The sequence below is a fragment of the Podarcis tiliguerta genome (assembly GCF_965153285.1).
Source record: "Podarcis tiliguerta genome assembly, chromosome: 3".
Classification (NCBI taxonomy): domain Eukaryota; kingdom Metazoa; phylum Chordata; class Lepidosauria; order Squamata; family Lacertidae; genus Podarcis; species Podarcis tiliguerta.
The window spans coordinates 62,212,989-62,225,324 of NC_139536.1; the positions used below are offsets into that span (position 1 = coordinate 62,212,989).

Here is a 12,336-nt window from a genome sequence, read left to right on the forward strand (position 1 = left end):
ACAAAGGAAACACGGTGGGTTCTTCCTGGAAGTATTCTTATGCATTGTGTGGGAGGGAATGTGAGATGGGTTTTTGACATCATAGCACCCGTGCCATCATTACTCCTGCACTGGTACCTTCAATTCATACTTTAAGCAAAACTATGGTTTCCTGCTACAAGAACTCTCAGGTTCACACATTTCCTCTCCTCCTTCTCACCTTTAAGTAAGAGACGGAAAATGTCCAATTTCAAATTTAAACTATTTACTGTTCCAAAGATTTTCAAACTTAAGTTAGGGTTGCTTAAACTATGATTTGTGAGAGCAAGCTTGGACCAAAGCGCAGGCTCACTGCAACTCATAGGAGGAACCCACAATTTCCCACTGCATCTAAGCTGAGACTGAGTGTGTCATCAGTCTTGTGATAGGTGGATGGAGACAAAGTGGTTAAGAGTGCTGCGGGGCTGGTGGCACACCTATGTTATCACTCTTATTTCTGGTACTATTGTTTTGCTTTCTTTTGAGGTGAAGAGCAGTGGATAGAATCACAAATAGAATCAGTTTGCGCAAGCGCTGGTGCAGCAGATGTTGGTGTGGTGTGACGAGAGGATTCACCTGCCCAAATGCAGTCTTAAGCATTTCATGGAATGCTGTGAAATTTACTTTGAAATAAACATGTTAGGATCAGGCTGTCGCACCTATGCAAAGTTTTCAAAGTTACAGGTAGGTAGCCGTATTGGTCTGCCGTAGTCGAAACAAAATAAAAAAAATCCTTCCAGTAGCACCTAAGTTTGTTATTGGTATGAGCTTTCATGTGCATGCACACTTCTTCAGATAGTTTTCAAAGTTAGCTGCTCCTAAATAGAAGTGAGTATGAGGACCAATCTACATTAGCAGGGTGTCAAGAGATGCTTTTTGAGCACTATGTAACACTGCTAAAAAGAGTTACCTGCTATCTTTAAAAGAGTGGTTGCATGATCACTGTCAGTCAACTTCACAAATCCAACTTGATGTCTAAAGTGATCGGTTCCTTGAAAAGACAGATCCAATGGCTTTCCTTGCAGTAGTTCTTCAATTAAATCTTTACTCGCCATGAAAGCACCAACCGCACTATCAAGAGGAAAAATAAATATCAGAACTGATGTGATTCATCTCCTTCAGTAATACCAACTCTTCTGCTTAGTATTCTTAATGGTTGCATTTTACACCCTGCATTTTTAAAGCACGACAAGAGTGAATTAAAATATTTTGCATATACAGCTATATAAAATACCAGCTCTCAATCTGATGTGGACTCAGAAAATGTGTCTAAATGGTAACAAAAAGCATCTAAAGGGAAGAGCTTGAATTTACACTTTTTTTTTTCTTACACAAATATTGAGGCACATGGTCGCTCAGTGTCACAAGCATACGCAAATGTATGGCTCATCTAAGACTTCATTGAACCTTTATTCCCAATAAAGATAGAACTCACAGGTAGAAAATACTTTCATTTAATGAATCTTTGTTATCTGTAAAGGGAATCTTTGTATGAGTCAATTTTTTTTTATTCCTTTGGAGCTGCACTGTACTTTTGTCCTTCCAGGCCATGACGCTTTGTGGTTTAGATTTTTGATTCTTGTTTTCTTCTTTTTGCTATGTTTGTATTTCTTAACAAAAATCAATAAAATATTTGAAAGGCTATGGTCAGCAGGGCTCTCCTTATTAATTTGACTGGACAGTTATTTCTCTGTTGTTATTATTGTGACAATGACTTAATAGTCACTAGGTGGCAGTAACTACCTGGTGAGCAGACATCCTCACGATCAGAGAAAGCCTACTCAATAAATATTGTGAGTTGGAAGATGTATTATTATACCACCTTCATTTTTACTTCCATCAGCCCCCAACTTACCTGCTCTATCCTACAGTCCTGAAAGGAAATACTTACCTGTTTTGACCCTTTTGCCTGAAGTGAAAGATATGGCAGGCTGAGCAATTCTTTCTTTTATGGCTAGCACCAAGGCTACAATCACAGCTCCAACAAAATTAAGGCAGGCAGACATCCTAACAGCTACCTCCTTGAAATTTTTCCAGCTTTCAATGAGTATTTTTTCACATTATCTTGTATGCCAAAGAGCTCTTAGCCATGAAACCACAATGCATTGAAGAGACTTCTGGGGCACATTCTCGGCAGACACATGGACCACATGGGGCACTGAGCAGGCCCTTCTGGGCCTCAACATCATCCCATATGAAATAAGCATGCAGCTGCACCTCATAAACATATTTAGTCATTTCCTGTGGGAGCAAGCTACAAGGGAAGATTCCTGTTGCAATGGAAATCGTAAGCGAGCTGCCTTTCAAGGAAGCTCATTTGTCACTGCTATTCTTTCTGAGGAGCCCCAGATATGCTTCTGAGGAACTCCAGGGTTCCTTGATAAACACTGCTTTAAAGGTTGGCTTCAGTTCATTACGGGTCCACATAATCCCTTCTTGGCTGTGGCATCATGTGGAGAAACATCAAGAGCAACTGGTCTGCATGCTTATGACAACTAGCAGTGTTTGGCAACAGTTTCTGCTTGTTATGGCAGCACATTTTTCCAGTCGCCACACAAACAGGAGCTGGCTACATCTCTGCATGGCGGAATCTGCACTGGTGTCTCTCACACAATCATGTAAGGAGCAGTTGTGAGGAGCAGCTGGCCACTTTGCACAGGTGAACTCAATATGATACACGGAGAGAAAAAGAGCAAGAGGAAACTTGTGCACAGCTCTGTGCAAGTCAGAGCATAGGAAATTCCAGAACTCATTCCTGAATTGCACACCTGATTTACACCCCCCCCCCCCAAAATGAAAATGAAAGCCACATAATGCATTTGTGACACTGACTTATACTGCTTTTGATGTGTCAAAAGCACACTATGAACAAGTTACTTGCAGGTGACTGACTAGAATATGCTATCAATTAAGACATCCCTTTCTTTTCACCTTACAATATGGACACCCCCTTCCCTCCCCCCTCCTTTTCACTCCTGCTACTGTCGCTCAGCTTGCCCTTTGCATCAGAAATACCCTTTGATAGCTGTTCTGAAAATGAAGGCTTACTCAGCTGCTATCCTCAGTAGACTCTCTGTGTGATGGGCTCCGTATCTGGTCAATAGCCAGTTCATAAATTACAGTGCAGCAAAGAAAGCAGAAGCACGAGAGACTCTCACTTCTGCTAAAACATACAACCTCGCCCTTGATGAGAGCTCTGCGCCTCAGGGATCAGCTGGATCTCACATTACAGCAGAATCCTCTCAAACTGGTGACACAGACTGTGCTGGATTCAAATTTGTTTTGTAATACCTATCACTTCTCCATTTGGGGTCATGGCCTAGGGTGTTTCCACAAAGTAATGTTCTGTGCAAAATAACAGAAATCACTGGAAGGGAAGGTATGAGGGCCGATTCACTTCAAAAGCCCACAGGAAGAAGAAAGGCACAAAACTGCTGGAAGATGAGGACGGGTAATGATGTGTTGCTGTTGCATTCACTTTCATTCTGGCATTGTGCCACTTAAAAAACCTGCTTATTTGTCAGCTTTCTATTCTGCGTGAAGCTAGCTGGGAGCTTAATAATTTTAAATGTAATATGCGCTTTCAACATTTTCAGTCTCCTTTCATTCTGGCCTTTCTTCCCTACGAATTGCTTTGTTAAAGGCAGAGTCAAAACCAGGTCAATGTACTCAAGCAAGTATTACCAGTGAGTTCAATGCTAAGCTTCGCAAATAAAAAAGGCTGTGACCTAAAATTCCTATTATGATTAAAGCAGCAATGCATAAATACAATTATTAGAGCAGTAACTGCTGAGGATTACCCAACAACCCCAGGCCACAAGGACACCCTGTTTGCTACAATGAGGATCCTCTCAGATAAGGACATCCCTGCAGAAGATGAAACATCAATAGGCTGGGTATGCAAAGTGTTTGTTCTGGGTGAATCAATTATGAAGAATATAACTAGTGGGGTGAGGGACTGGAGGGATGCACGGTAACTTGTCTGCTGGGTGCAAAGATAGGTTATTTAAATATCTTGAGCAATCTACTATCAGAGAGTGCTGGGAAGATATGAGAGTCATGAGAGTAACAGCTATGTAGAGCAATGTAGGGGAGAGATTGTGAATGTTAAGGTAAGCAGCCCAGGACCTTCCTGCCAGCCTCCTCCGAAATTCTGGATATGTGACTATGGGAACTGCAGAGAAGAGGCTTTGACAGATGAAGAATGGAGGGCTCTTTTTGCTTGAGCGTAGAAAGAAATAACAGAAGAATGTAGCCTACATAAACCAAAGCACAACCGCAGAGAAAGCCCTTAAAATCAAATAAAAATAAACTGAACAGTGAAGAGAAACACACAGTTCAGACCAGAACATGCTTCAGGAATAATAAGAGTAGATGCAAAGGAATTTGTGTGCTGACTGTGGCGACAAAGACACCCAAAGGAGGCATTCCAGTGACAGCCACAAAACCCGGGGTTTTATTTACACTGGAAGCAGTTGCAGATGCTAAGCTAACACATGGGCGGGAGATGGGGTACATTTCCACAAGCCGCACACAGCAGCAGCAACATATGCAAGTATCAATCACACAGATTGCCCGCTTTGTGTGGGTACCTCCCAGTCTAATAAGGCCACTGCTGGGGTCATAGTAAGTATCCAGGCAATGAGTGAGCAATGTGATTGGTGCTTGCACACTTTTACACTGCAATGCAAAGTCTTGGCTGTGTGGCCTTTGATTGCTTTCCTGGTGGCTAATGTGAAGCAGAAGTAACAACAATCAGGACTCATCCTTGTAAATTGAGGGGGAACTGACATGTGTGTGTAATTGGCCCAGCAGATTAACAGAAAAGCAGAATAAAAGCCTAAATAACTGAACAAATCAAGAAACAAATAAGCTGTTTTCTAGCTTCTAAGCTGCTCAAGCCTGCTGTGTTTTAAAGAGTTTCTCCACAAGCCTAAATGTTTACTATTTTTAATTAATGAAAGATGAAACTTTTTTCCTGTCAACTGAAGGTTTCTCAAGTGGTATTTGCATATATCACTTGTGTTGTCAAATATACAGGCCATCAAGTTGACACAACTTCTACCAATCAGAAATAATGAGTGCGGAAATGTAAACTGCATTACTGTATAGGTTTTGGAACTGGACAAAGATGTTGCACTACAGAGAGGGGGGGGGCCTGAGAATGTGGCAAAGCAGTTCTTCAGAAGCAGTGCACATTTCGAGAGACGTTATGAAACAAAACATGACATTTAATGACTAGAGACTACACTTGTCAGAAAGGAGGAAACTCATTCCCTTCCTCAATTTTTAATTTAAAGCTGTGCAGGGAGCTAATTCTGCTGCAGTCCTCAAAGCCCTTACTGACAGAGCTCTATAGCCACTCACTCGAGACCTTGAGGATCACACCCAAATTTATTGGAAGCAAAACAAATGGAAGAGTTTTAGCTTTTAGCATAGTGCTGTTGAAAGGATTGGTTGTGGACTCATGATATCTCTTTGTCCATTTCTCTTTTGTGATTCACATTCATTAAATTACCCAGCTATTAGCTACAGCACTGAGAAGTCTGAGCAACTTAAGCCCATGCCATACTTTGCTGAAAGCAAATTTGTCAAAAACAAAGAGCCAAAGGCAGAGGTGTACAAAAGGCTCACAAAGCAAATGTGTTAGTTCACTCATGACATGTCCATGCTCCACTGAGTGCAAGGGGGATTACTCCCAAGTAAGTGTGCATAAGATTGCAATCTTACTCCATTACTGGAGACCATATTAGCTGACTCAACTACACTAGTTGCTATACACCTCATTATTACAAGGATCAGTATTAAAGAGGCCATTATGGACTAGAATACGGCCTCACAGCACATAATGCAACCACCTCCTGACATTAAGCAGGTTTGAGTCTGGTGAGTACTTGGATGGGAGACCTCCTGGATACTAAACTGAGGCCCATGGTAGAAGAAAATCAGGATATTAATGTACTAATATAAGAATTGTGTGTGTGTGTGCACGCGTGTGCGAGAGAGAGAAAGAGATTAGACAGTGACAGGTGTTGGAATTTATCATTTTATGGTGTTTTGACACAATAGCTTTATATTTTCTCTTCCTTCATATACGTGTATTCCTGACAGCAGAGGATAATCCTGTATGCACCTGATATGTGGGCTCTGGTCTACAAAACCTTTTGCTATGATATATTTATTAGAGAACTGGTGTAGTGTGTAGCAGCTAAACTACATCCATGTTTTTAACTACAGTGGTACCTTAGGTTAAGAACTTAATTCGTTCTGGAGGTCTGTTCTTAACCTGAAACTGTTCTTAACCTGAAGCACCACTTTAGCTAATGGGGCCTCCCGCTGCCACCGTGCTGCTGCTGCGCAATTTCTGTTCTCATCCTAAAGCAAAGTTCTTAACCCGAGGTACTATTTCTGGATTAGCAGAGTCTGTAACCTGAAGCGTCTGTAACCTGAAGCATCTGTAACCCGAGGTACCACTGTATTTATTAAGAGGCGTGGTCAGAGAGGTCCAAGCATCACTGAGACTGCAGCATGTTGAGAAGATGATGTAAACTGGACAAGAATTCCATCCTTCTTCATCAGGGCTATGACCTTTAGGTTATGTGATTAAAGTAATCTATAGTTTGGCCTTCAATTATCTTTGATCAAACATAAAATTCTCTAAATGCTTTAGCCTTTCCTTTTAAAGGTGCTCCAATCTCTAATCATTCTACATTTTCCAGCTATATAATAACTTTTTTGAGATGAGGCTACGAGAATTGCAAATTCTACAACTGCAAATTACTAACAAAGGTATGGGCTAGCAGGAATCTTTGGGGGGAGATTAGCAGTCTCCAGTTTGCATAGCTAGTTATCCGTGGTTTGCATATAATTTTGTCCCCTTATTACCTATGTGATGTGAGCACTTTTATACAAATAAAGTTTCCTCTATACCACAGAAGGCATAACACTACTAATATAAATTATTAACCCCAGCCATATGTCATTAATGTCATAATTATACTTAAAATGAAACCAGAATGTTTCTGTTACCCTTTTTTGGGTTACTACACTTTTAAGTAGATTTTAAGACAGCATGTTATTTCAGAGTAAAATGCTTACTTGTCAACTGCTTCTTCACTGGCCAAATGTAGAACAGAGAGGGTGATATGCAAAGAACCACAATGAACCATTGCTTTAGAAAGCCTGTTATCCTTTTGTATTATTTTATCCTGGAGCAGCTGAATAGTGTCTGTGATCTGAGGGAAAACAGAAACACATACAAAAACAATATTACTTTTTTTTTCTATTAGTGCAATCAGCAGCAAACACAAAGAAAACGCTTTGCTCTGCATAAGGGATAGTGCGAGAACACAAACAAAGCTCGAGCACAATGTCTGTTTTACTTGAACTGGACTCCTGCAAGAGATTTTCCCAGTTTGTGTTGCTTCTTGCCTTAAGGCAACCCACCACGATAGGAAAGAAATCAGAGAGGAAACACAAAACAATATACATTTATTAGGACATGATTTATAAAGCCAAATCCACCCTCTGTTCTATGTATTCTGAGGAAAGCACAAATACATAGGAAAAACATCAAGGTTATATAAAACCTTGGTCTGATCTGGATGCAGGACGAAAGAGCAAGTTATAGCCCATACTCCCTTTCAGAGTGAAGAGATAGGCTCCGCTTCGCTCAAAGCAGACGGGATACATGTTACAATGCAGCCTTAGGGGTGCCTCTTAACACATTAGCACTTTTCATACAAAATGACTCAACTGATCTAATACAGATGTTGGTTGGGGCTTGATCGTGCACAATGCTGCAAGCCAGCAAAGTTTTATATTATTTTCTACAGAGAGTTGTTAGTTTTCACACTTCAGGGCATCAGTTCTGTCAAACCAAATTACAGCATCTTCAGCATTTCACTTCTTTAATCAGCTGATCGCTTAAAATGTCAAAAGGACAGAGTTCCCTGGGAAAGCTGCCTTGAAATATTGATGGCTGACTTCTGGTTGATATGCATACAGGGGATTTTTACTGTGTTCATTACCGTAGGGTTATGATTGCCCTCAAAGGATTTGTCTACACATTGTTATGTCCCGCCCCACCCTCCAGTATCAGATTGGTTCCCTAGCTACAAAACTAAATACAAATCTTATTTCTCTCAATAATAGCTTTGTGACTGATTCCCCCAGGTTTTCTTACTATGCAAAGTGAGAATTAAAGTACATGTGAAAAGCACAGAATAATGCCACAGCAGTGCACTGAGCAAGGGGGAACCTAGTGAACCTCTCCAGCAAGTCCCAGGCTGCTTCTCTTGCCTTCCTTCCCCTTACTAGGCTAGAGATCCAACCTCAGAAGTGACCCATGCCCCTGGCTGTCACCCATCATTAGAAACAGGGGGCAAAAGCTTCTCTGCTCAGTTAACCCGCAAGCTTCCCCCTTCATGCCAGGCTGTTCCTGGAATTCTAGCTCTCATCCATGGAGCACCCCAAAGAGAGTGGAGCAACTTCGGAGGCTCGGGGGACATGAAGCCACAGACCACATGTATCGGAGAGACCATAAATGGCTTTTCAGAATGACACAGAAGCACATATTTTACAAGCGACAAATTTCAAGTGCTAAATAGCCATTTGGGAACTCTGTAAATACATGTTGCAGCCCAATACATGCCTACTCACTGAGTTTAATAGCACATAAGTGGGGTTAAAATGAGTCCCAAAGAACTACCAATTGTTCTGTTAGTGATTGCTTAAGACAACAGATGGATTTCAATTAGGGAACCAGTCTGATGTGATTTATTAGGCTGTTGTTGTTGTTGTTGCTATTAATTTCTTGTACCTGCCTATGGGACTGGGTTGCCCCAGGCACTCTGGGTGGCTTCCAGCAAAGTATAAAGCAACACACCAAAACATCAAACATCAAAAGCTTCCTGAAACAGGGCTGCCTTCACATGCCTGCGAAAAGTCCTATGATTGTTTAGCTCTTTGACATCTGGGCAGAACTACCAAGAAGGCCCTCTGCTGGACTATGTGGGTGGAGATGCTCCTTCAGGTACACAGGACCAAGGCTGTTTAGGGATTTAAAGGTCAGCACCAACATGTCCACTTAATATATATATGAATTAATATATGATACATCACTTTACTATAAAAACATAATTCAGGGGATTCATATAAGATAAAAACAACTAAAAATCGCCCACATTGAAATTTTGTACTCCAATCAAGAATCATAGAATTGTAGAGTTGGAAAGGACCCTGCACATGCAAAACTATATTCTAAAACACCTCAGGAAATGGGAAAGATCATTTAACATTACAAATTACAATTCCTAATATTGGCAACTGACAAGGACGATAACCTTGCACCATTTTAATGTTTTGTTTTGTTTTGTTTTGTTTTGTTTTGTTTTGTTAGTTAGTTACATATTCTTGTTTGCAGCAATGTACTTGGTTGACACAATCTTGCTGAAGAAAATGAATCTAGTTGCTTTGTAAGATGAAGTTGGATAATGAGGTTTGCCTTGTAAAGGCTATTAAGTTATTTAGCTTTATTTTTCCATCCAGTAACAGCCATATGAGAAAATGTTTGCCTTCGAATTACACCAAGTCATTTTTGCTATGCACAGAAGCAAAGCAAAAGACATTTGCTACAGCATACATTCAACCGCAGTATTACCGGAAATTAAATCAAGTAAATATTAAATGTTGTTTAGATGAGAAATTTCCTGAACTAAACTAAGGAAATCAAAGATTTGTTTTCATCCAGCAGACATTACAGTCCAATTAAAAGAAGTAATCAAATGGACCTAAAAATAAATTTATATCTGAAACCAGTGCATGGCAGTTATTAAAAACAACAGATAGCTATTCTTAGAATAAACTAATCAAAATGGAACCAAAAGCATCCTTCTCCTCATTGTGGAAGGTGAAGGGAGGAGCATATGAGCCCGAAACTTACATAAGAAAAACCCTGCTGGATCAGGCCAAAGACCAGTGTGGTCCAACATCTTGTTCTCCAGCAGACAGCTGTGTGTATGTGGGAGCCAGGAAAAAGGACCTCAGTGCAGCAGTACACCACTCACTTCTGGTTCCCAGCAACTGGTACTCAAAGGCATGCTGCCTCCAACCGTGGGAGCAGAGCACAGTCAAAGGGCTAGGTAGCCATTGCTGCAGTTTATCATGTCTGAACTGAACTTGAGGAAGCACATTCCTGACACTGTCAGCAGGCTGACAGAAACAGCTTCCAACATGGCGTGGGAGAGCTCTTCTTTGGAAAAAGGAAGGGAACGCCATTCTGTCTCCAAATTCATATTCTCGTGTATACATGAGCTTCTAGCAAGCAAAGGAATGTCCATACCCAGAGCTCTATGTATACACACTTCTTAGGAGACCACATACTGGACCATCTCTATAAGGGACCGCGTGCCAGTGATGGGTTGGGCAAAAACCAAATTATATATAGGGGCAGAGCTGGCAGTGGGGCAGAGCACACACCACACACCAGAGACTGCAGAGAAGGCAACCATACATGGAATATACATGCATGCATTTATTAGCACCCATGCAACATACATATAACCTTCCTCACCATGTTATCCACCCCTGCTTCTGAGCTGATTAGCTGAACAGCAAGGAAAAGGCGGCTTCAGAGACCTGCTGCTTTTCCTGCTGCTCAGCAACTTCACATTCAACTGGGCAGTGGCAGCTGCTGGGCAGAGTAGGGCAACATTGCTTACTTGGGCTTCCCATTGTGGAAGTCACTGATGGTAACTGAGAGGTAAAAGGGGGCGAGGAGCTTAGCGTGGTACAAGCACAGTGGGCAGAACCAATCCAACGCTCCTGGTGCCACATCTGCAGGTTCAAACTTCCATTCCCCCCGATTTCTCCCACTAAGCGACTGTTCAGTAGTGAAAAGGAGGCAGCTCCTTTGGGAATCAAGCACCTTGAGGAGCAACTCCCAAGAGAGCCAGTTTCCTACGTTCCTCACCTTTCTTGTTGGGAAAACAAGGGAAGGTTTCTGGAACCACCAGTTCAAAGCAGAAAACCCTTCTGCTTCAAGGCACAGAATCAATGTTTGGGTTTAAGTCTAAGCTCTGGTTTCATTATTCACAAGTGATTTTGTCCCCTATGAGATCAGAATAATAAAAAGTATTGCTACCTTTGGATTTGTGATTGGAACTGAGATGAAGTAATTTGGTTTATCTTGGTTTTTCTTTTTCTTCTTTATTAGATTGTCTTCCTCACTCTCCCTCCCAGTAGTTCTCTTTCTCGTCTTTTTAACATATGGTTTAGCTGCGCTTTTATCTGGGTAGGAAAGGAGGGTGGAGAGGTGTTACGATACTGTGCACACGTGAGTAGAACAATACATAAATTCTCGAAATTAGTACGCAAAGAGTCAATACCTCAAGAACCACCTCTCCCCGTACAAACTGACCCGGACTCTGTCTTCATGTTCTGAGGCAATCTTTGTGTACCTTCCCCACATGAGGTCCGGAAGGCGGCAACACGAGAATGGACCTTTTCTGCGGTGGCTCCCTGTTTGTGCAGTCTTTCCCCAGGGAGGTTCGCCTGGTGCCTTCACCATATATCTTTAGGTGCCAGGTGAAAACGTTCCTCTTCAACCAGGCCTTTGGCCGATTAATATTCTAGCCTTTTGAATATGTTGGGGGGGGGCTGTTATTGTTTGGTTGTTTTTGTTTTAACTGTTTGTTGGTGGCTTTTGCCTTGTATTTTATCATGTGAACCACCCCGAGATCTTATAAAGGGCAGTATACAGTGGTGCCCCGCAAGACGAATGCCTCGCAAGACGGAAAACCCGCAAGACGAAAGGGTTTTCCGTCTGCAGAGGCGCTTCGCAAGACGAATTTCCCTATGGGCTTGCTTCGCAAGACGAAAAATGACAAAAAAATTTGAATTTTTTTTCCGCTCCAAAACCCCTTATTTTGAATCGCTAAGCTGCTAAAAGCATTTTAGCAGCAAAACCGCTAATCTCCCAAGTGTTAAAAAGCCGTTTTTAGCCCTTTTTTAGCCAATAGCGCTAATAGCGCTACTCCGTCAATGGGCTTGCTTCGCAAGACGAAAAAACCGCAAGACGAAAAGACCCGCGGAATGGATTCTTTTCGTCTTGCGAGGCACCACTGTATAAGTCTAGTAAATGAAATAAATAAATAAATTCAGGTATCATACTTTTTGAAATATAACATGTACGACAGAGACCTCCCACAAAATGTTGTTGTATAAAGGGTTCCCTGCCTAGGATTCCAGCCATACCGTTCCATTCCACACATCCCACACCAGTTTTCCATTTACTCTTCAACAGTCAATCTAAGCCCA

General features: G+C 41.6%; 1 protein-coding gene across 5 annotated transcripts in view; it reads right to left on the minus strand.

The window, feature by feature from the left end:
* The window catches only part of AKAP7 (A-kinase anchoring protein 7), a 75,845-nt gene that overhangs the window by 55,853 nt on the left and 7,656 nt on the right, over nt 1–12,336 (minus strand). For all 5 annotated transcript variants that reach the window (XM_083435080.1, XM_083435079.1, XM_083435083.1 and 2 more), the window contains exons 3-5: nt 11,162–11,307; nt 7,117–7,253; nt 929–1,089 (exon numbers count right to left, since the gene is read on the minus strand). In XM_083435080.1, coding sequence (XP_083291206.1) covers nt 929–1,089; nt 7,117–7,253; nt 11,162–11,307 — 444 coding nt within the window. The remainder of the gene's footprint in view (nt 1–928; nt 1,090–7,116; nt 7,254–11,161; nt 11,308–12,336) is intronic.